The sequence below is a fragment of the Anguilla rostrata genome, chromosome 2 (genome assembly GCF_018555375.3).
Source record: "Anguilla rostrata isolate EN2019 chromosome 2, ASM1855537v3, whole genome shotgun sequence".
Classification (NCBI taxonomy): domain Eukaryota; kingdom Metazoa; phylum Chordata; class Actinopteri; order Anguilliformes; family Anguillidae; genus Anguilla; species Anguilla rostrata.
This window is the reverse complement of record NC_057934.1, coordinates 55,991,100-56,016,390: the sequence shown is the minus strand read 5'-3', so window position 1 is coordinate 56,016,390 and position 25,291 is coordinate 55,991,100. Positions and strand designations below refer to the sequence as shown.

General features: G+C 43.3%; 1 protein-coding gene across 10 annotated transcripts in view; it reads right to left on the bottom strand.

Moving 5' to 3' along the window:
• The window catches only part of cacna1g (calcium channel, voltage-dependent, T type, alpha 1G subunit), a 108,737-nt gene that overhangs the window by 76,997 nt on the left and 6,449 nt on the right, over positions 1-25,291 (bottom strand). For all 10 annotated transcript variants that reach the window (XM_064323243.1, XM_064323244.1, XM_064323246.1 and 7 more), the window contains exons 2-7: positions 23,364-23,497; positions 12,755-12,852; positions 5,273-5,432; positions 3,879-4,170; positions 2,623-2,715; positions 879-1,728 (exon numbers count right to left, since the gene is read on the bottom strand). In XM_064323243.1, the coding sequence (XP_064179313.1) occupies positions 879-1,728; positions 2,623-2,715; positions 3,879-4,170; positions 5,273-5,432; positions 12,755-12,852; positions 23,364-23,497 (1,627 nt within the window). The remainder of the gene's footprint in view (positions 1-878; positions 1,729-2,622; positions 2,716-3,878; positions 4,171-5,272; positions 5,433-12,754; positions 12,853-23,363; positions 23,498-25,291) is intronic.

The following is a 25,291-nucleotide window of genomic DNA, read 5'->3' as shown; positions in this document are numbered from 1 at the left end:
GAAGTGAGGGGGACACCGTGCTGTTGGAGATGCCGTCTCTCGTTACACCGAGGTCCTGACTCACCGTGGTCATTAAAGACCCTGTAACACTTGTCACAAAGAGTAGGGCAGTCCCCAGTGTCCTGGCTAAATTCCCAACCTGGATCTCTCAAACTTGCCACCTAATCATCCCCTGATATAATAGGCTAAAAAAAATTTTCTCTCCCTCTCCACTTTAGTTAATGTGTGGTGAGATTTCTGGTGCAAAAATGACTGCCGTGCACCACCCAGATGGGTGCTACACATTGGAGATGGGTGTGGTGAGTTCCCACTCATCACTGTAACGCGCTTTGAGCGTTCGGAAAAGTGCTATATATATGCAATGATTCATTCATTTCATTCATTTATTTAATCCCTTGTGTTTTTATTGTCTTTAACTGTATCCTGTTTTCTCTCCTATCCCTTGTGTATTGTGTCTGTTGTATAAAGCAATTAAATTTGTTATTCTGGCTTCTGAGCGACTAAGCTTTGGGCAAAGCGCTCCATTAACATAACGTTCCATTAAAATGCCGTGGGTGTACATCTGACCAGGGTCAGCTTCCCACAGGCTGAACACCAGGCACCTCTGAGGATTGGATGAATTACGTGACTGGTCACAGGCTCACACTGATGTGCAGAGAATGTATATCACATGATTTGTTCATGCATGTAGACAAATTGTTAGGTAGTTGGCTGACACTGAGCATCAGGCCATGGAAATCCTTGTACATAAGCAAACATAGTAATTTTGTCATTATTAACTTCAAATATGACTTCAGTGAACAGAGACTGATGAGAGTAACAAAAATAGAGGTAAGAGCAGTGAAACCTGCTTTGGTGGTATGGCGCAAGCACAGTACCTGTTGGGCTGTGCGTTTCCACCAGGCACTGGGACATGCCGAGGGCTGGTGGCGGTATGTTGAGGTTGGTGAGGATGCTGGCACCACAGCTGCTGCCCGCAGGGTCTGCTAGGGCCCTCTGAATGGGCTGCTCCAGGGAGGAGGAGGGGTGCAATGTGGGGTAGTTTTTGGGTGCTGTGGGCATGGTGCAGGGCATAGAGTTCCTCTTGAGGCCCTGCCGGTGTGGGGCAGGGGCGAAGGTTGGGGACGGGGTAAATCTGAGTGGCTCGAGGTGGCAGTCGGCGTGGTAAACACTGCGCACGGACTCTGCGCTGCTGGGCGCGGGAGGGGGGAGGGAGGGCACGGGGGGGCTCAGGGTGGCGGATGCAGGCGCCGGAAGCATGAGGCGACCAGCGCCGTTGCCGTTGTGCAGCGAACCCGTCTCCACGTCTCCCAGCTGGGGTGCCGGGCGGTCCAGGTGGACACTGCCGTTGCCCAGGTGATAGTGGTGGTGGTGATGGTGGTGGTGGTGCACCAGGTGGTGGACGGAGCCCTGCTTCTGCTTCCGCCGCCTCCGCTTGCGCGAGGCCTCCTCGGGCACCGGCGTCGGTCGCACCCGCAGCCCGGCCCGGACGGCCGCCGCCCGGGTCAGCTGGCCCAGCTGCCGGCTGGCTTTGCGCACCACGTACACCAGGTACTTGAGCAGCTCGTCGTAGCAGCTGCCCGGCTCGGAGAAGCTGGCCAGCGTGCTGGCGTTGGACATGAAGCGCACCCGTTGCTCCTTCATCAGCTGGCTCTCCCTCTGCTTGGTCTCCGAAAACTGTGTGGCGATGACCACCAGGCACAGGTTTATCATGAAGAAGGACCCTACCTGGGGACAGAAGGAACAATCCCAACACGTCGCTGATTGAGTGATTGATGATTTGGTCGATTGATGGATTATGTTACTTAGGATTTGACTGATTGATTGAGGATTTGTTTGCTTGACAGATCAGGCACCCATTTTGCATTTGTATGAATGGTGCAGTCAAACCGGCAAAATATTTTATGTGATGCAAGGGCTGTTGTGTAAATAAAAGCTCAGGCTAAGGAAGCTCTTATAAAGAAGGTTTTCACAACAAGATTGTGGAGGTGCATTCTGGAGGTGCAATTCTTCATAAGTCTCCTTTTTGAGAGACCTGGTCAAAATTTGTATACACTGCTGCATAGAAGTACATTTTGATTTTACAACTTCTGGCTTATCTGGTTAAACAAAAATCTGACATTTAGAATTCCCATCAACAAGTGTTGTGAGTGGCAATTACTGTGTATAGGGTTCAGACTGTCTAGTTCAAAGCATGCTGGGAACATAAGAAGCTCATCAGCTGCTGGGAGCAGTGGCCAGCTACTCGGCAGGTTTGGATAATACCTATCTGAAGGTGCGTGTGATGGAGTGCTCAGTTCTATATCCATTACATTACAGCTAACCGTTTCAGCCAACTCAAACATGATTCACCGCTCTCCGGCACATGTTCTCCCTGGAAGTTCAGCACGCATGAACATTTTAGAATGTGAGCTTGAGGAGATGAGTCCTTTGTACTTGAGTAAAGAAGCGCACGCGGGTCTCGGAGCATCCGTTACAGCAGGCATTTGGAACAGTGCTGTTTACCGTGGCACGCGGCTTAACCCTGCATTCTACAGCAGGTGTGCCTCCCCTGATAAGAATCCCAGTGCTGTCTGGACTCCGCTTAATGCTACTGCTCCCGACCACACTCGCATTACTTACTATGATCAGGAGGATGAAGTAGATGAAATTGTAGAAGGAGTGGGCGTCCATCACAAAGTACATAATGTCCACCCATCCCTCCAGAGTGATCACCTTCAAAGAGAGGCAGAAAGAGAGAGAGAGACAGAAACAGAGAGAGAGAGAGAGATAGAGAGAGACAGCATGAGCATAAGCATAAACTTTTTCAGGTACAAAAAACTATGGAATTTTTTTCAACTCCTTGTTTTCTTGTCACAAAACAGAAGTGCTGTCCACAGCTCGCTGTATTGCAGGAAACACAGGGACCGTGCACTGAACCAGCCTCGATGCACCAGGCTGGGGCTCGGCTGCCTCGGCGACGCTGTGCACCTGTCACTCATGCAACAATCAAAGAGAAACAGAAACACTCCTCCTGCAATTTACAAGATGTTATTGAGTGTGAAACCCAGATGAGAAGCTGTCAGACGGCTAATTGATTTCAGAGGCAGCGAATTAAGCACTGAGCACAAGGATCACAATATTGGCAGCTCGCAACTGAGAGATTAAGTCCTCAAATCCTTCCCAGTATTCAGTGCATGGCGGCTCCTCTGTTTATAACAGATTTATATTTAGATTTACCAAAACCACGGAATAGCACAGTGACCAAAAGAAGAAAAGTCCTGCCTTAATTGATGTCTGAATTCACATTAGGGGAAAAGAGATAGTGCCAAATTAAAATTAATTATAGGTAGCAAGGATACTTAAATAAATGAATGCTAATAACCATTGAAGCTGTTATTCCCCATCCTGTATCACTGACTGGCTTTGGAACAATTGATCCTAAAAGATTTCAGCGATACTCTGAGATGGGTTGTTTTTTTAAAAAAATTGAGCATCAATGGAGGAATTACCCACCTGTCAGTATCTAAGTCCTGCAAGGAGACAAGGTACTATACATTCTTAACAGTCGAGAATTATACAAATAGAGGAGCAGAGGGAAATGATAAACTGCTGTGTAATGTGGACAGTAACAGACTGGTGTCCTCGGCTAACAGCTGAGGCTGTGTTTGAGCGTAGCATGGCGTGGTGTGAAGAACAGCATCACAAACATGGTGAAGTGAGCTGCCAAAATAATTATACAAAACAATTCAGCCTCAAAACAGAATTACTCCCATACAAATGCAATGTGGTATGTAGAGACGCACTGTCCGAATGAGAGTCAGCCAAATCCAATGGGATGGGGGCCAGGAGGGGTGGAAGTTGGGGGGGGGAGTCAGGGGGATGGGGAGATTGCCCACCTGGAAGATGGCGATCCAGGCGTAGCCGATGTTGTCAAAGTTGATGGCGTCCTTGAAGGGGTTGTGGTTCCCGGCAGAGCAGTTGGTGTAGTAGTTGTTCCAGTTGACGCAGGTGGTGTTGTCGGTGCTGTTGTAGGCGCTGTAGTCCAGCTGGCACTGCAGCCCGTCCTCGTGCAGCTTGGGCAGGGCGTTGCAGTGCCGCATGCCGTTCTCACGCGGCTGCGAGCAGATGAAGGGGTTCTCGTCGTCGTTCTCTGTGTGATAGTAGTCGTGCAGCCCTAAGGACATGGGACTGCAGATTGGGAATGCAGGCAGGTCAGCACATGGCATGTAGCATGAGGAGCGATGTAACCACAATAACAACACAACAGAGTTATTACACAGTAATAGAAATTTAAACATGAAACAATGTCACAAGAAAACTGTAGCAACATAAGGATACACTCAATAGGAAGTGAAAAAAGTTACAGATTTCCCAGCTTGTGCTACAGTAGTTCTCAGTAATAAAAAGAAAATGGCTGTTTTGCATATTAATTACATTTTCATAAGCAGTGATGCAATGCAACCATATTTTGTTTTCCTGTGTTTCAGGATCATTCGTGAGCTTTGTGCCACCATTCAGCTTCACACCAACTCGACAGCGGAGAGATAAACGCTAACAAACGGCAGCAGAAAGCCAACCTCGCATGGCCCAGCTCTAATGGCGCACATCTCTGTTTGAAGATAATTGGGGCGTCTGTCAGCACAAATTCACTTCACGGTGAGAGTGACTCACTGAATTAACTGCACTGAGAATCATGTCGCTTCAGTCACCCATTGGACAAACATGAACTTTCCATGGATTTATGCCTTCCTATGTTGTTCTAACGGTATATTTTGCATGCTGCATTCAGATTATTACAACACATTGCAGAATACACACTACTGTGATTCTGATTCCATCTTCTATGTTGATTCATGATGCAAACACATTTGTTGCATATTCATCTGAACATCTATTGATAACCTGTAGTCTTTCCATAAGTATATCCAAACTGAAAACCAAATGAAGTGATGAAAATGTTGCCATTTTTCTAAAAATTGAATGGCAAAAAACAGGTTGCTGATGCAATAATAAATACTGGTTTACTCAGGTTCCTCCATCCTTGCTCCTATAATACAAATTATACATTATATTCAACATTTTATATATTATGTGTGTCTTTATTTAACGTATTGCTGTAATATGACACTTTAATTATTTCTGACCCCTACTGGACTAATTGTGTGAGATGTTTTTGGGCGATTATTATGGTAGGCCACTGTTCACTCTGGCCACACAGCTTAAGCACTAGGCTAGCCATTAGCTTTGGGAGCCCATCTAACCATCTCAAGTCGCACCCCCTGGGACTCACAGGGTGAAGTTCTCAGGCAAGAAGCAGCGGTTTCGGAGCAGCCCCGCCCACAGCTGCACTCCCACGATGCCGAAGATGAAGAAGACGAAGAAACACAGCAGCAGCACATTTCCCAGCATGGGGAGGGTGTCCAGCAGCAGAGTAACCAAGATCCGCATACCTGAGGAAGACATGGTGCTTTAGATACACTGATACACACATACACACACACACACGCTCACATGTACGCACACACACACACGTGCACGTAAAACACACAAGCATGCACGCGCACACACTCACACGTACAGGTGCACGCATGTAAAACACACAAGCACATGTGCACACATGCTCATGCGCACGCACATGTGCACACACAAGCACACACACACACACACACACACACACACACACCTACAGGTGTGTATGGACATACACATGATGACACATTGTTTTCCCCACAGAGATTTGCCAGACTATTACAGAAAATATCTCAAACTGATTTGTGAAAATCAAGAATAAAACATACAAAATAAAACCTTCTTCACATTCCACCTAATGTCAGTCTGGGGGCAGTTGAAGGGCAGGTGACTCAAGTGTAAATAAAAACTTAATTATGTGTCAGACTTTTTTAGGTAATTGGTGCAGTAATTCCAAAAGTAATGCTGACAGCTATGTGCTTGCCTGTGACAACTGCTGTGAGCAGTAAATTACACATATTGAGGGAACACTGATCAGAGCAAGCCACTACCAGCAGGGAAAAAACTGAATTTCACTGGATACGATGCATGTCTATAGTCATTAACAACACAGACTACATCACAATCTAAATTCAACAAGCAACAAAAAACATATTTATAACAACCACCACTGGATTTAGGTTTTGCATGTTCTTGTTTTAATTGTTTTAAATGCGTTCATTGTAAAATGATATTATTTTTATAATACATAAAACCTAATGCCCAAGCTACACTGTAACATCACGTTTTCACATCGATAAGTGCAACATAATTCATGAGAAAAAAACATTGCATTAATATCAGCTGTTATGACATGCTGTCCTTTTCCAAAGTCGCATTTCATTTTTCCCCACATGTTCAGATTTGATTAAACTTTGACACTATTGTTGCCTAAGGGCTGGATTAGATTTTTTTTTTATATCAGTATTTGTTTTGTTACATGAGAAAGGATTACATAATTTTAACAGGAATTATTTTGCACCTTTTGTTTAATAGACTTAGAAATGAAAGCTTTCAGGTGCTCAGTGTGAAAACCATTTAATACAGAAGGTCTAATGAGAATGCATTTGACATTGGGGTTAGCTAGACACCTATTTACAGAAAATTGGAACAGATTTGCAGCTTTTGTTGTGCATTCACAACACAGAAATAGGGCTTCTTGGGCACTGACATCAAAATTGTGGCCAAGTACACGCAGAAATCATGTTCAGGTCAAATAAATGTGGCTTTTTGTGATTTTCTGAAAACAGAAGAAAAGAATTGTCCGAATAATTTACTGAGAGATATGGGCCAAGCTATAGCCACAGAATTGGAGACTGGAAAGTTGGAATGGCTGTATGTAGCAATTCTAGGTCTAAGAAGTTCAGAATGTTTCTTGTGAGGTTGAGATAAAATAAAAAAATATATTAAAAAATCATAGACATTCAGTATATACAAAATGGCATACCCTGACAACTGTGTGTATTGTATGCATACATTAAAGGTAAGTACTATTTGAAGACAACAAGGCAATCAATGTGGATGCACTGTAGTAGCAGTTTGATGTTAAGAGACTTTTGTCAAGAAATTAACCAGACTAGCATTGGTTCAATCCAGAGGTCCCAGGAAAATACAACAAGAATGACCATACAAATTACACTTATTTTTCAACTTCTCAATATGTTATTGTCTCATCAGTAAGCTAGTTCTTCCTCAAAGACATAATTTAATTCAATCAAATAAATTCTAATGCTTTTAAAATTGTTCCATATATCAGGATGAATGAGAGGGAAAGATGATAATTCCTCATATGTTTACCATACATTAGTTATACAACTAGTAGCCATATTTATGCTTTAGGCTTTCCCTTTTCTCCTTGGAATCTATTTTCCTGCTTTGCTTGATCTTCTTGAAATGCTGTTTAATATGTGGCACAAAGGAATCTAACTTCTCTCTATGAAGTGGGTCCATTATCCATTATGAGACAGGGGATCCATGACCTCACCATGTTATAGGTAATCCATATGGAAGGCCACTGTGCCGCACCTTTATTATGATATCGAAATGGAGATTGATACTAAATTCCTGGTTAAAATTCTGCTTTTAATTTGCCGTGTATGGCTCCGTGCTCATTGTTAAATTTGTTGTAGTTCCAATTGTGTTCTGAAATTAATTGCCATAAACAAGTGGTTCATTAAACTGAGTAATTAGTGTACTGTACAGATACTGTGTATGCAATTTATTACACTAGCTTTTGTGCACAGTGCACAATTTTTGATGAGACCATTAGTTTCCTTGTGCAAGATAAGTGGATGTTTTTAAAAAAGCAAAATGATATGCTCTTCATGTCTAAAACACATTTGTGCTGAAAATCTAGAGGAACACGATCAGTGTCACAGACGGTGTGAACAGTACAGCTTGTTCCCTAAGACAAGCCTGGGCGTAAAAAACATGTAAAAATGCTTTAATTCACCATTAACCCCTGAGAGTGCCTCAATAAGGGCCAAGGAACATTACGGGATACTTTTGCTTATGTCATTGCAAAAGCAAAATGTTGACATTAATGCACAACTTCTAATTCTCACCATAAAGGGAACTTGTCTCTTTAATTCAAATCATAGCACAAGGGAAAAACCAGAACAACACACTCACTCAGATGAAATCAAATTAAATAAAAATCCTGAGATAATCATCATTAAAGACAACACAGTTGAACAGAAGTGGGAGCAGAGCATTGCTGCTTCTTTGACTGACCAGGAAAATACTGATAGCATGCTTTGTCATTGCCAATGCATCTCTAACAAAAGCCTTCCAGCGCTTTTGTGCCCACTTCAAACACACTGATGGCAGCCATTTCACAAGCATGGCTGTACGGTAATTGCTTTGGATATGGAACCATCTGCTTACAGGCAGATCAAATCTGCTTCTTTCTGCTGAGCCGAACACTGCCAGCATCAGCACTGTCTGAGAGACAGGCTTTAATGGACTTTTTCAGAAGAGACTTCGCAGCACACCTGGGTCTCTACCTGAGCAGTCGGTGGCCCAGTCCTGGTCTGGAGAAAGCCCCCACCTCTAGAAGGCCTTCCCTTTTGCTGGCTACATACAGCGGGGTTTACTTAGCCAGGAGAGCTTAGCTCAGCTATTTAAATTACCTGCTTAATGCACTGTAACCTGTTTCTACTTAATAGCACTCTAGTTTGATGTAAGCAAGTGCGTATGATGGTGCAGCCGGGTCTTTAAAAAGGATTCAACTGTTTTAGGACATTAACGGAAAGAGGCTCGTTTGAAAAATAAGACCGGTAAAGGGAGTTGAGATTTCTGCCCATAATGGAAAAATTCCAGGGATGGAGAAATGGGACTTCTGGAAAGCAAGCCGAATGCTGGATGCAAAACCTTTTTCCTGATACCAGCTTGCATTTGTTAGTTCTTGAAGCCAACTATTTATTTTCATAGTTAATTATTCTGATGAAGAATTTCCAAAGGAAATTAGACAAGTTCTTCCGGGAAAGGTTTTACGTTACAACAAAAGGGTTTAACAACTTGGTGTGAAGTGTTTTGTTTATCACTTTTGGTTCATTGTTCCCAGAGTTTACTCATCACAGGCTAATTATACGATACTCAACCTTCATCTACATCACAGAGGTTTAGGACAGAACAATAATTACATTACAAAATGAAATTCACAGAAGATAATCTATTTCATACACCTTTAACTAGACAACGCCTGAAATGCAAGGGTGTGGATATATGTCTAATCAGCAGCCCACAAACCATATCAAACATGACAAAATGCTCCATCTCGCTAATGTCAATTCAATAATGTTTATAAAGGCCATGGGCAAACAATGACTCCAGTCTATTTAAAAGCAAAGCATTTAAGCGGGTCTGATGAAATGCATAATGACTTTCATATGTATATGCCCTACAATGATCACTTATTGATTTATACACATATACGCATGCATCTTTCTATCCATCAACCTCTCCTTCATTTTTTCCCAAATTGCTGTTTTTTAATGATTTTTTTTCAGGAGGGATTTCAATCTTTCCTTTTTTCTTTTTTTGTCCTCTTCCCAGTGCTATCTGCCCCCCTCCTCTCCCTCTCTCTTCCTCTCAGTCAGTGGCCAGGTCTCATCTCCATAATCCTCGCACCTAATCACCTCCCACGTCTCAGGCACATTTGTCAGGCCGGTCATTTTCTCCACCAGGACTGCCTCCTGTATCTCCCCCTCTTTAATTTTAACATTCCCATCTGCGGTTTCAATTACTGCCCATGTTCTCCGGGAACCATGACCACTCCATCACCCTGAGCTTCGCCTGACCATCAGCTAATTTGTCACTTGAAACAATAACTGGGTCTATAACATGCGGCTGAGGGGAAAGCATACAATTAACCTCAGGGCGTCCTTAATTTTGATAAGTCCTCGCGGCCGAGCTCTGGGGAAGGCAGGGTGCCTGCTCCACATCACGTCTCCATCGAGCAGAGCTGCATCTACCCAGTTTCAGCAGGTGTAGGCTGAGCAACAACCTTTTTATGGCCACCTTAAGCAACCAAAGGACATGCAAATAATTCACAAGTGAGTGGTGAAACTTACGAGCTGGCAGAAAGTTTGTTTCTCCTCATACGGGTGAGAGTATCTTTAATTTTCCTGACAGTGCTGCCGTGGTTCCCCATCAATCAGGGAGCCTGTGCTGGGGGGGGGGGAGGGACTCTGCACCTCATTAAGACTGCAAGGTTGGCAGTGTGATACCCTACAACAGCCCTCAGAGAAAGTAAAATCCGTAATATATGGACTTCCGTGCAGCAGAACAAGAGAATTAGCCACAGAGCATGGCATATACCCAAGAACCAAAGACATTGGCACCTTGTTCAACTCACCTCATTTTGCCACTTCATTCAGGAAAGAAGTTAATAAGAATTAAGAATAAATCTCATGGAGGTAGATTCCAGTACTACGCCGGTGAGGCTTGGATTAGCTGGTTCTGGTGTTAAATGGCATGTTTATTTACAGGCCAGAGAGGGTGACAGAGGCGAGGACGCAAAGCTCAGATGACTGGGGATTCTGGAAGCCCTCGTTAGCCAAGGGTTCAGAGGGCCCCGGCAAAATTGCCAAGGTGCCACTGCTGTGCTCAGCTGAGCAAGTAAATGAGTGATGCTGTGATTTCGCCCCTGAACGCCTCACCACATGTCTTGATTAGGAGGAAAAGGATGAAAAATGATAAATTGTACACAACAAAAATCAACAGCTCCCTCTCCCCTAAAAAAAAAAGTGACATTAAACAGTAGGGGGAAGTGAAGATGAAATAATCTCCAATTTACTTCCTCCATTAGGGCTCTAATTAGACTGAGTGGCTCCTAAATGAGAAACGAGTCTGTCTATCCCCTATCCCCGAGCCCCATGTGTTGAATTGACACAAATGTTAATTACAGATAGTGCTTGCGTAGACGTGAGGGAGCGGGCCCAGATGGCCCCGCCCCTGAGTCCACTCCGAGAGTGATTACCGGGCCACTTCTCGGCCCGCACCCCGCGCGCCGCGGGGCAGCGAGCGGAAACACGAGCGTCGTTTATCGCAAACACAATCTGCATTGATGAATGGCTGATGAAGAGGGGCCCAGAGAGAAAGTGTACGTAGGGAAATAAAAAAAAACGTGATTCAGAACACAGTAATCTGGGGTCTTGCTGTTTGATGAAAATAATAGCATTGCGTTATAGCAATGGCAAAAGTGTCCATTGGCCCAGTAGGCTTGCAAATAACGAATGTGGGCTATTGCGGTATTCTGGGTTTTAGCTGGAACACCGCAACTTTAAATGAATGAAAACACTCAAATCGTCGCCACCTCTTTCCGGCACAAATGCAGAAATCTGTGGCACAGCTGACTACATTACTATATACCCTCTACACTGCAGTGTTAAATTAATGAAAACACTGAAATCATCACCTTTCTCCTGCATGAATACAGAATTCAGAGGGACAGCAGACCAAATTGCTGCACCCTCTATATAGAGTTAGCATGATAAAGAGTGGAAGGCAATGCCAGACTAAGAACACTCCCAAAAGGAAATGGGGCGAGGGAAAATGGGCATTTACTATCGGGCTAACTTTACAATCCATTAAGCCATTCGAGGGAATAAAGAGGCAGGTTATGAAACATCCCCCCCTTTTTCCGAAATGCTTGTGTAACTCCCATTGTTGTTTTATTTCATTGCCTGTGCACTGTGCGTTTGAAGACAGTAGCTGTAAAGGATAGGGAAAGGGAAAAAATCCATAAATCTACAGCTCTGGAGCTGAATGGGTAAGATGGGTATAAAAAGATGGCATTTTTCAACAAAATGGCCAGGGAAATTTCAAGGCAAGGACTATATATAGTTTTCTGGAACATTTGTGTTAGAGGGCCATTAGAATCAATGGGTCTCAGGTGCACAATTAATAACCTTCAGTGTCAGTAACAAGCCAGACTGCTCCCCATGGGACAAGGGACAGAAAACTGCTGATTCAGCGCTAGATTGTACTTTTCATCACTCGTTTATTTGTATTTCAATTCAGCTATAATGCTACTGTGACCATAGTTTTTTCCCAGGTATGTGCTGTAGGGTAAACAATGAATACACAATAGTTATAATAATGACAGTTTGAATGATGACTCAAATGATAATCATTCAGAAATCTATAGCTGAACTCTAGGAATTCAACATGGGTTTATGAGCCCTACCTACGCTACATTAAACACTATACCCCTGAAATATAAAGAGCTATATTCTCAATCTCCCTCTTATGCATAACTTTATACTGTAACATTATGTATGAAATACTACTATTGGTTTTCACACTGATGACTTGGCATCAGCTCTGCTCCTTGCCTAAACCTTCATGCATGCGCTCATGACACACTGGACAAGAGTCTGCAGAATGCCTAAACGTACATGTGAAAGGCTTATGAAGTGATGCTGATGCTGATGACTATGAGGACTTTAATTACGATAAACATGTTTAAAATATCATACATATGGAGGGGATAATGATGGTGCCTGTATCACAAAATGAGAATGATGATGATGGTGATAATGATGACGCAGATAGTGAAGATGGAGAGGACAATAGTTATGGTGATAGTGATGTTAAAAATGATGGTGTGACAATGGTCTGGATGGCTACAACTGAAAGTTACAGAAATTATGTCCATGATGATGATGACGATGATTACAAAAATGATGATGATGTTAACGACGCCAACTTTGACTGCACAGAAAATAAAAATGACGTGACTGCTGTTTGTGATACTCACTGGGAACTCGGTTGATGGCTCGGAGAGGACGCAGCACCCTGACAGTTCGGACGGCAGAGAAGCTGACGTTCTGCAGGTTCAGCGAGTACTCCAGCATCCTGCCGCGGAGAAATGGAGACAGAGAGTCAGCACAAGAAACCCCACAGCCACAGCCAACAAAGGCTGCCATAAGCTTTCACATTATTCAGTATAATACTCTTTATATTATGCAATAATGTGCTGGAGTTGAAATAAGGCCGGGCAGAAGAACTGGATGGCTGCATCTCTGATTCCAGGTAACAGTCAGAATGGCTCATTCCCTCCAATTCCAACAGTTTCAAGAGCCTTTTTACAAGCACTGGGCACGTGCTGAAATTCTTGGAAACTATAAGTCAGGAGTGGGGGGTCATGGGGAAAAACAGACCGAGCTGAAGTGGAGCACTCCAGAATCTTAAGGGCACTTGAGTCATGTTTGCTCTTTGATGCTAATGCCTACTCTGCTGGCTTCCTAGATCTCTGTTTCCATCTCCTTGCCTTTGAGCAGTGCATATATACACCCATATATGAGGAAAATCCAGCCCAGCAAGTCATGAGGCCTACCTTTGTGAGAGGCCTCCTGGTGACTGCACTAGCCCTACTGCCTGCTTGTGCAGATTGTTGCTAACAGCTTTTGAACCACAACTACATCTGTATCAGTCACATCAGCAGCTATCATTGGGGGACTGGGATAATTTCCCCATAAAAGCATGGAAGTAATCAACAGAACTTATTACAGTTCACCTGAAATAGGCAAACTAAGTAAACACAGAACATTTTCTTTTTGCTTTTTAATATTTGCATCCTTTCCTGTTATATTATAATCTTCACGCTCAGAATAACTGACTGAACACAATTCTAGACTGCAAACACATTAAGTGTACCTCATTAATGTGTAATTATGTGCCCAGTACCATATCAGATAATAATCTTAAAATGCATTTAATAGGATATCATACACATACTTTTGTATCACGCACGCACGCACGCATGCACACATACACACACACACGCACGCACGCACACACACACACACACAATTGTGATTATTTTCATCTTCTCATTCTCTTTCATTTCTTTTCTCTCAGTATCATGATCATAGCTTATCTCAAAGAAAACACTTCTTTACTGGTGAGGAAAACAGCTGAGAAAAATGTGTAGAGAAATGCAGAGCACAGAAAGGGTACTGCAATAGAAGATCACAGCATTATAGCAGAGTTTTTATTTTCTGGAGGAATTCTTAAACCATGAAAAGAGAAGAGTGCACCCCATCTGCTGTGATGCAGGGGCAGTCATCTGATCGCTCCGTCAAGCTGTTCATCATGTACAGGTGGAACTTCACAATGTCAAACTTTCTTGGTACAAAAGCTACCCAGTCTGCTGGGATTTATGGAACACATCATGGATTTATGGAAAATATTACCAATACTAGAATTTCCTCTCCTTTTCTTTTCTACTCACACTCTTTCTCTCCCTCCCTCTTTGAAAGCATCTAACAACACACTGACACATTTGCACACACAGGCTTCTCTCTCTCTTTCTCTCTTTTTCTCTCTCTCTCTTGCTCTCTCTCCCTTGTTTTGTTGTCTCTCCCTCCTTCTCTCCTCATTTACCTCTTTTGCAACAGATGTTCCACACATGAGCAGAGGAAGGAATTCCCTCTTTACTCTCGTCTTGACCCTTTATACTTTGTGTGTGTCAGCATGCGTGTGTGCGTGTGCGTGTGCGTGTGCGTGCCTGTGTCTGTGCGTGAGTCTGTGCATGCAGGAAGGGAATTACGTAAACCCAGCTTCATTGGTTAAGGCCAAAGATTAAAGATCTTTTAGTCACGAACAGAAATAGTGCACTTATCTACACAAGACCAAGCAAGAGCTGCAGTTGTTTAAGCTTTATACATTTTTTTCAAGGCTAAGAATGAAAATAACTGTATTTTGGCTAGCATAGCCCATGAAATGTGGGGTATCTTTATAAGCGAACATGAAAAATGAATGGAAATTATGAGAACAGCTGAAAACACATCCCTTTTGTTTAGTTTCCTTTCCATATGCACAAATAGACCTATTCTGGTCTTCAGTGACTCCTGCCTCACCTCTCTCATTGTAATTTCTAAACTATAATTGCCAAAAACTACTTAGATGCACAGCACAGACAGAAGATGGAGAATGAAAATGGTAAAGTATTAGATGCACACACACACACACACACACACACATACACACACATATGCACACATCCACACCCACAGTCACATCCACACCCACATCCACATCCACATCCACATCCACACATTCAACCACATACAGACTGTATACTGACAAGATCACACAGGCATTCCAGAATTTAAATGCAGGTTAGGTGGGGAAGCACGTTTCTCTTCAGCACTACTGTGATTAGGGGTTTCACTGGCAGGGTCATGAGGTGACCAATGAGGAAGGTTGTTGGTAGAGAGGAGGTCTGCGAATTATGGGGGAAACTTCTAGTTTACTGGGATAACAAGAAGTGATCCATAAATTAAGAGAATAAGCAGGACGCCTGGCAGGGCTTATTATCAGAGGGCCCTCCTGTGTTGTCTTTATCTTGTCTGGGCTGGCCCAGGGTCACGGGAGTGAAACAGCAGGCTGCTCCAACACAGGAATAAATGAAAGAATAAGCGAAGTGATGATCAGTGATTAACATGAGGAGGCTCAGCAGGGCAGAGCCCTACAGGCATGCAGCCTGTCCAAATGGAGTTACCTTTTATTGGACAGCTGGGCTTTACGCTGCCCCCTTCTGCAGGGGGCGCTCAAACCCTCCCCTCCCCGCTCCCCCCCAGCCCTGTCCACCCGCCTGCCCTGAAACACCATGGAAACGGTTAACGGTTAGCGCAAGGAACCTTGGCGGGCACAGTGTTGAAAATGCGCTCCGGCCCTGTTTGGAGTTCAGTGCTTCTGAAATCTGTTGAGAGGGCTTTGTCAGGACTGATTGGGTATGATGGGAGCCAGATGTGGCTGGTGGCTGGATTGAGAAGACAAAAAAAAAAAAAAAACAGTAGTGAAAAGCAGCAGAGTTGAGCAAAGAAAAAGAGGGGGATAAGGAAAAAAAAGAAAATGGAACAAAAATGTGAGGGGAAGGACGGGTTGCCTTTCTTCTCTGGGTTTCTGTCACGAAAGGAGCTGGGGTTCCTGACAGGGAAGGAGGGGGTGGAAGGAGAAAGAGCGAGAGCGAGAGAGAGAGGGAGGTGGGGGAATGGCAGGAATGGTCCAACCTTGAGCAGAGTTGCGTGAGTAGAGTCCACACAAACGTCAGCACAGCCAGATAAACACAGAACACACATAACTCTGCTAAACACACATCTACACACAAACACGCACACACACATATACACACAAACTCACACGCACATATACACACACAAACAAACACACACTCACACACACACACACACACACACAAATGGACATGTACATATACACACCAACACAAACACACACTCACTCACACACACACACACACACACACAAATGGACATGTACATATACACACCAACACAAACACACGCACAAACGGACACGTACATATACACACCAACGAACACACACACTCACACATACACACACAAACACACACACACATTTACACACACAAACAAACACACACACACTCACACACACAAACGCACATGTACATATACACACAAACACACACCTCACACGTACACACGCACACATATCAACAAATGCACGCACACACACACACACACACACACATCTGCCACCCTGGTTCTGCCATTGCCTATGCTTATTTGGTTGAGTATGGCAGAACACTTGAGTGTGAAGAATGGCAAAGTTTCCCAGGATTAAACCACTTCCTCACAACAACAGCCACACAGTCAACAGTCGGGGCACACTGCATAAACAACGACATCATGATGAAACTATAATAGGAAAAGTATGAAGAAGGCAGAGGGAGGACAGAAACAAGCCTGACCTCAGTTACCCACCCAGCCCTTGGCCCAGGCTACAGAAGCAGCCGGCTTCTGTTTCTGCATGCTCACTATAAAATCCTCCGCAATCCCCCATTAACGGTTAAGAAGAAATGACTGAGAAATAAATTAATGACTTTAAAAAGACATCCTTCCTCACTAATAACACACCTTAAAGTGCAGAGGAATGTGTCATTCTGTCGTCTAGTGCTTATTATTTGTACTGTTCTGTTTTTGCATCGCGTTCCTGCATGTTTGTTATCCAGCGCTCCACTGTGTCAGTGGCCTGACACCGCTGCTTAATTGAATGCCGTGTTTCTCTGAACTTCTCTCTCATCTATTCCTGTCTCTTCTTGGTCTTCAAAGACCATACCTGGAAGCAGTTCAATCACACCCCCACCACCTGGCAGGTTAATGAAGCAAGCTTCAGAGGAACCGACAGCTTTTACATGGATCTGGGCTAGTGGTGGGGGTAGGGTGGTAGAGATCATTTTAAAAATATGCATAATATAACATTTTATAAGAATATATTTTGGAGGGCCTCCTCACATAACCTCTTATCATGGCTTAGATAACTGTCACTGAGCTTCAAAAACAACACTATGCAACCCCTACATGATAAGGTCACAAGCAGTAATTTTAACATAATAAAAAGAATGAGAAAAGTCATTAAGTAATAATGTAGCTCTCCCACAAAGTTGTCACAGAAGTGATGATTAGTATGGTATAATAAAAGTTACTCCAATTAGTTACTAATTTAAGCATTGCTGTTATATATATGCACATACACCTATATATAGACAGACAGATAGACAGTTAGATAGATAGATTGAGATTACACAGCATACTGGTCAAAGGACATAGGCACTGAGCCTTCCCCAGGCCTTCTCTGAACAGCATTAGTTAGGGTGGACCCTGCCCTTGTCTCTGCCCTTCAGCCTTCAGAGACATGTTCAGGAGCAGTCCCAACTGTCATCAATAAATAATCGACTGAAAAGTAAGTATTTGTTTATTTCCATCATTATTTATCCTCTCTACTTTCCAGTCCCACGTGAATATTGATTGCCAAGATCAATTACCTCTTAAATGTCCCCAAAACAGGTTATTATAACACATTGAATTGTATTTACTTGCTTTTACAATTGGAGGTACGTAGGAGCCAAGCTATGTCGCTGTTTACGAGTGAACAGACTTATTGGAGTGCTCACGGTCATTCAATACACAGTTTCCTCTGAAACAATCAAAACACAATCAAGTGAGAAATTATTAATCGCCAATGCAGCTACTGCAATCAGCGGACGAGCAGGAGAGCCCACTACAACTAACCCCAAGGATGGCGGGAGCACCAGACCAAGGCCGGGACGGGAACAGCTGAAGCGAACGGAGGCCGAGCAACTCCGGCTCACGCTGCTCGCCGGCTGGAAGCTCGGCGAGGACTACCACGGAACTGCGGCACGATCAATGAGAGGGAAGAGCTCTGCCATCCGTAACTACAGCACCTGCGGAATGGATGCGCTATCAATTTCAGCTGCACTAGGAAAACAGAACAGGAACAAAGGCCATCGGATAAATCGGCTGGCATCAGTCCAGCGCCCTCCGACGATCCATCCCTGATGGCTATCGAGGGACCTCCGTCTTCTTCTCACTCTGAGGTGACTCTTTGACCCCTGTGCTCACCTGAAAAGAGGCTACGGTCACACAGACTGGATTTCAACACGTTGACCGCACCCGTTGACCAGTCACATATGGTGGGAGTCACTAGCTCTACCAGCACACACGTATCTTCCCTAACAGCTGGCATCCTGGCTGCTGCCAACCTGCAGATGGCAACGCCCGGACTCGGAGTGATTCGCGCCAGGCAGACCAGAGATGCTGCACTTGATCGCTGCTGTCAGGTCCAGGAAAACAGCCGCCCTATGAATGCCTGATACGATTTAGCCAGATACAAACTGCATCCATACAAATTCAACCAGAAATAGCTGACAAAAAGGGAGAATCCTCACAGAACTATAACATAAAGTTTTCCAACAAAAACATAATACTAAGGCCAGAAAGGAAGCTAATGCTTATTAATGCCCTGCAAAGGGGTCAAAGTGTTTGTTATGACCACTGAAATATAGCTGAAACACAAAGCATAGACATGGTCGTAAGCAAACAACACGTCTCTCTCTCTTAGAGCTCAAATGTAGTATTCTGAGTCAACCTCTCCATTCTCTGTTTTATTTTGACAAATGAATTCCATACCCAGAATTTAATTTAGCAGTGGGTTTGAGCTGCGTGTGAGCCAGAGGAGAAAGCTCAGATCAGGGCAGGCCTCTGAGACTCAGACAGCCTGTCAAACCCATTACCTTCTTGACTTTCCTATGAGGTAGAGCTGTTAATCTAAATCAGCTGCTTGTACAACTCGCAAAGGGGGGAATAGGCATGATACAGGCAACATTCATAAGTAAGTGTACATGGGGGTGTGTGTGTGTGTGTGTGTGTGCGTGAGTACGAGAGAGAGAGAGGGAGTGACCGAGAGGCAGCAAGTGCTATTCTGCATTCACGTGACAAAAAGAGAATGGCAGCTGAGATCAATTCAGGGATATGTTGATAGTAAAATGACTACAGTAGGATAGAACCATTTTAATGATGCTAAACAAAGTATGGGCACTGTTTCACAATGTTTTTCCAGACATCCTAAAATTTGGGGTTTTCCGTTGTATTATTTTTCCATCCAGAGAACCATTGGACGGTTTTGAAACAGTGCTGTAAAACATTTCCCTTTTAAAGTATATAGCATTTTGTTATTTAATTCTCCAAATGAAGGCAAATCTAATTTTCCTGAAGTCTATACAAGTCTATACAAGACATAGTATGCTGAAATCCAAAATGGTAATATGAGAGGTCCATTAGAAGATTGAAACTTCTGAAACACCAGAGACCAAAACCATGCAATTACCAAGTGATGGCTTTGTGTGACACGTTTTAAACAAATAAAATAGATAGATACACTATTACATGTTTACTTTCAAGTCCGTAAAATTGAAATTATCTCTGCGACAAGATAGCCCGCCTCTCTCTTCCTCATGCCACCCTGCTGGTGACACCAGTCTGCTAACCCAAGTCACAAATGGTAAACACTCTTGGTGCTGGACTTGGCAAGATAAGAACTGTTAAGTACAAAACTCTGGTTCAGACAGCAGGGTGCTTGGAGCCTGTCGCTACACAGAGGGACACAGCAATAGCAGAGTCAGACTTCTAACTCCATCCACAAGAAAGCGTTGTGCTGTGAACTGCCCAGACCACCGTTTTTAGCTCAATTTATAGATAGAGGACGCACCCCTGGGATTTTTTTCCATTTTTCTTTGAGAAAGAGACAAGCCTCTCCACTTCATAGGAAAGGAACACCTGGGCTGAGCATAGGGTTTCCCCTTAACAAAACCTTCTGACTACACAGCAGCAACATTTTCACATTGATTGAAACAAGGCTATTTGCTGTCTCCTGCAATCACCAAGAAAATTCTACTGAGGCTTCAGAGAAAACACAAGCATTCATAAAAAAAAAAACCACTTTGTAGTAATTATTTCTTTCAGAGAAAACAAACTGTTCATCAAAACCATCCTCTCCGGCTCTTTGGTTGGCAACAAATTTATACCAGTCTCCTTGTTACCTAGGTTACCATTGTCCCTGAATAGCTGTGGGCTTTCGTGCAGGAGCAGCGTTGACATTCTTTGCAGCTCTAGCCACACGCCACACAGAACTTCCAGCTGGCTCTACTTTAACTCGTAGTGCATATTTGTCATATCTTCACTAAAGCTAGGTGTCCCTCATTCAGTGCTTTCTCCAGTCTCTCTGCCATGATGTGAAAAGCAGATCACAGACAAATACAGCCACGCCCAGTGTACTTCTACTCTTTTGTTCCTTCCTATGTTCTCCCTTCAAGCAGCCCACAGGGCTCATGGAGTTGTGCATACAGAACACCTGGTGGCCGTTTGGTCATTGTACTTTGTAGCAAAGCAAAGAGAAAAACGTGCTAGGGTTAGAGCCTTACAACACAGGTGATGAGCCTCAATTAGCTAAAGAGAGTCACTGTGTGAAGTGCCCTTGCCCGGACCCAGCAGGTCACCCTCAGGCCTGGCACAGGACCTGTGAGTACCGCCAGTGATGGGATGTCTGGGTAGAGGGTAAGTATGAGACATGAGTCTTTATCCCTGACAGGAGAGGCCATGGATGATGGGTGCGCTCTGTTCTATTCCCACAGTGAAGGACACACGTCACATTAGCTTTGATCAAGTCTCCGGCCTTTCAAGTTCAAAGGGTTAATAAATTGCAACCTTACTAGTGAAACTTCTCTGGCACCTCATACAGTAGGATGAAGTCTAACTGCTTTTTTAAATTTTGTTGGCAATACCAATGTCAATCCAATGGAGATTCATGTTAGTCTCCCATTTCATTTGTTCATCAAAAATGAGTGGATTTTGGGCTTAAGGTACAAATTGAATCAATGCAGATAGAGAATTATAAAACTCTTTGAAACCAGCAATGTATTTACATACCAATGACCTCCCTCTGATTTGCATGGAAAAATTGATTTTGATGGAAAGAATTAAGTACCAAAATAATAGGCACCACTCATACACAAACAAACACACAATGCATGCAAGTACACACACACACACACACACACACACACACACACACAAGGACAAGTGCACATGACACACTCATAAGAGCAAATTGAATATGGAAGGAGACTAAACAGGCGTGGAATTTGAGTGATTCAAAGCACTGTGTTACCCCAGCCTTGAAAGGGAGTGCAGTATGAACTAAAGCAGGTGCAGAGTAAGGTGTCCTGAGGGATATTAATCCCTTCTCTGGTTAATAGAACTGAAGGAAATTGCCAGCAGTTCTATATGACTAACGCCTTCCTCAAGTTCACTGTAAGTACTCTGTTCCAGTGGGAGTGAAGACTGCCTTTCCCTGAATGGCTTACAAAACAGGCCTCTACACTGAGGTGCTGCACTATTCCACTCTAGCATTTTAACTGTAATAAACAGCTGAGTGGTCACGAGGAGTCTTCATAAACCCCCAAGGATACAATTTGACTCCACGCACTAATGAAAAATTAATCTAACCTTGCGAAATGATGCTGATGTTTGTTGTTGGTCATTTAATTACAATCTGTAATGCCTTGGTGAATAAGACACTGCATTGGCTCATTGATTTTTTTTATCTGTTTATTGGAGTCAATAAGAATCACAAGCCGTTGCTTTGTTTTGAATGAGATCACTGCCCCGAGCCTGCAGTTTGCAGCATTTACTGAAAGATGCTGTTAACACAGCTCACTTTGGAAAATGGAAGCCCAGTAGTTCAGATAAGATCAGGAGCATGTGGGGAAAAAAAAGGAAAGTTGTGGATTTTTTTATCGAGTTAATGTGTAGAAAAGGGGCGATGTAGATATACTGACATATCATTGTGAGGTGAACCTCGATAGGATTTTTAAAATAACATTTGTTATTTCATTTTGTCTGGTACTGTCATTTAATTCTCCTGATTCTACAATGTGCCATGTTCTGCTCTGCAAAAATATTTTCAGCTACAATGAGCATTATTTGCAATATATGGATAAAGCATGTTACATGATCAATCTCAAAGTGGAAGGAAGGAAGGCTGTGTATAGAAATATAAAAAAACACAAGAATATCAGACTGCTGAGTTTCTTATTTAAATTAAATTTAGATGAAAAACCCAATCAGCACTTTAACCACAAAGTTAAATCTCAACTAACAGCATTCAATTTTATGGTTGCATGGCTTTGTCAGGATTTGTGATTTGTCCTGTCCTGCCCTCTGCTGTACTGTGCGGTGTTGTGCTGTTGTGTCATATACATTGTGTTACGCTACATCGTACCTCCCTGTCTAGTGTTGTGTAGTGTTCTGTGGTGTTTGTGCCCACAGTGAGGGAGACATGTCACGTTAGCTTTAATAAAGTCTGCTGCCCCTCGAGTTGAAAGAGCCAGTGTACCTGTACCAGTAACCCTGGACTGCGGGCTCGTCTAAGGTGATATCCCGCTGTGTATCGTGTGTGTTGCATTGTGCTGTGTTGCTTTGCTCTGCCGTGCCGTGCCCTGTTATATTGTGTCTGCGATGTGTGGTGCTGTGCTGATGTCACGTTGTGGGTCCTCGTAGAGCAGAACCTCTGCAGGAATACGGGTTATGCTGTGGGGTGGTCAGTAGTGACACGCTGAAACAGAGGGTGGGTCAGTACTGACACAGAGGGCAGGTCAGTATTGATACGGTATCACAGAGTGTGGGCCAGTACTGACACGGTGACATAAAGGGCAGATCAGTATTGACATGGTGACACTGATGGCAAGTCAGTACTGGTATGGTGACACAGAGGGGGGGTCAGTACTGATATGGTGACGCTGAGGGCGGGTCAGTACTGATACGGTGACACTGAGGGTGGGTCAGTACTGATACGGTGACACTGAGGGCGGGTCAGTACTGATATGGTGACACTGAGGGGGGGGTCAGTACTGATAAGGTGATATGAAAGGCAGGTCTGCACTGACACGATGACATGGAGGGGGGTTAGAACGGAAACGGTGACACGGACATGACACAGAGGTGTGTCCATGGGCCACTCACCCAGCCAGCACGATGAAGAAGTCTAGTCGGTTCCACGTGTCTCCAAGGTAGCACTTCTTTCCAAAGATCCCCAGAGCCACCATCTTTATAACCATCTCCACAGCAAAGAATGCGAAGATGAAGTCATCAAAATCCTACCAGAACGTATAAAGACAGAATTAAGGAACCATTTTTTCTATTGAAAACACACTCTTTACAACAATTGATTTGTTTGCTAGGAATGACCACTGGAATCTGAATCATCTGATGCACCAAACCCTCCCATTTCTTTGACATATCTTAATTCAGCTGTGTCCGAGGGCAATGTGGAATAAGATTGTGGAGGAAGTTTTAAGCCCTTTTTCACCAAACAGAGTCAGCTCATGTCATTTCTGAAAAGGTGCAAAAAGCAGACTCATGACTTTCACATAAACCCTTCAAAAAGAGTTTACATAATGACGCAAATGAGGCCCCATCATGTGCTTTGCTGGAAATATCCTATTTATTTATATCATGCCAGATGTAGCAGATATTTGGAATTTAGAAAATGAAGTGCATATGAGCAAATGAACAAAGCATATAGTAATTAATGCAAAGCCTATCAATTATAGACGAAGAGCAGTAGAAATGGTCACTAAAAATGTCATTTTCTTTCAATTGCTACATTTTGTAACAATTTGTTATTCAACAACACATTTTCTCTGTTTATTTCAAACTAATTAAGATAAGGGAAACTGATATTAGTTGGTTCTTTTGCAAATGCATTTGTTTTTCATGCAATCCAACACAGTTTGCAATACCCAATAATGACGCTGTCCATCCATTAATCCATTATCTGACCTGCTTATTCCTGGGCAGGGTCATGGGGGCCTGGAGCCTACCCCAGCATGCATTGGGTGAGAGGCAGGAACACACCTTGGATAGGTTGTCAATGCATCACAGTGCACACAGACCATTCACTCACACACTCATACAAGCGCAATTCAGACTGTCCAATTAGCCTAAGCTGTGTGTCCATGAATAGTGGGTGGAAACTCGAGTACCTGAAGGAAACATGCGGACACAGGGAGAACATGCAAACACGAAAAGGCCTCAGCTTTGAACCCTGCACCTCCTTGCTGTGGGTTGATAGTGCTATTCACTGCATCATTGTGCCACCCAATATAATGGCACGAATTTAAAGAAAACAGATTAATATGATTTGACACTAACCTAAGACAAAGTAATTCAAAGCCACATTTATTTACAGTGCCCCAACTATTATACAAACATTTATGTCCATATACAAAACAAAAAAATCAGCACATCAATTATACTCGCACACTCATGCCCACCTACAGCCAAACCCTACAGACATCAAATGATCTGGTTATATACTCTACATTATCCAGACTATACCATTTGCATACAATATTCAATTATCTCACAAAATAAATTACAGTATATTTTTACATATAGAAATCATTATACATATATTATCAGTTGCTACTTTATATATAATAATCACATATATAATTGGATACTAAAAAATATTACCGAATACACTTTGCTGTCTCCCCCCGTCTAAAATAGCCAATTCTTCTTGTCCAGCGCTTCCAATAAAATTGCACAGAATCGTAACATTCGGATTACGTCATTCCAGTTTGAACATGGAACAAACCGAACAAACAACGGTTAGTAGCAGCTCATAACATTGCGTTGGTCGAACGTGGTATGCTAAAATAAATACATTTAATTTAACAAACCAAATGTGTGTAAGTTATTTTCCGTACATTACGGTGGTGAACAGATGTACAGTAGCGAATATGTCTGAATTGAAAAACCGGCAGACATAAATGGTGCGCACTACATCTACCAGAGCGGCGTTCTCGAGCCAAGCAACCGCTACCATGAGCAGATACACTGTTAAAACCCGTTCGTTTAAAAAAACAAAAATATAGTGTCTTCAC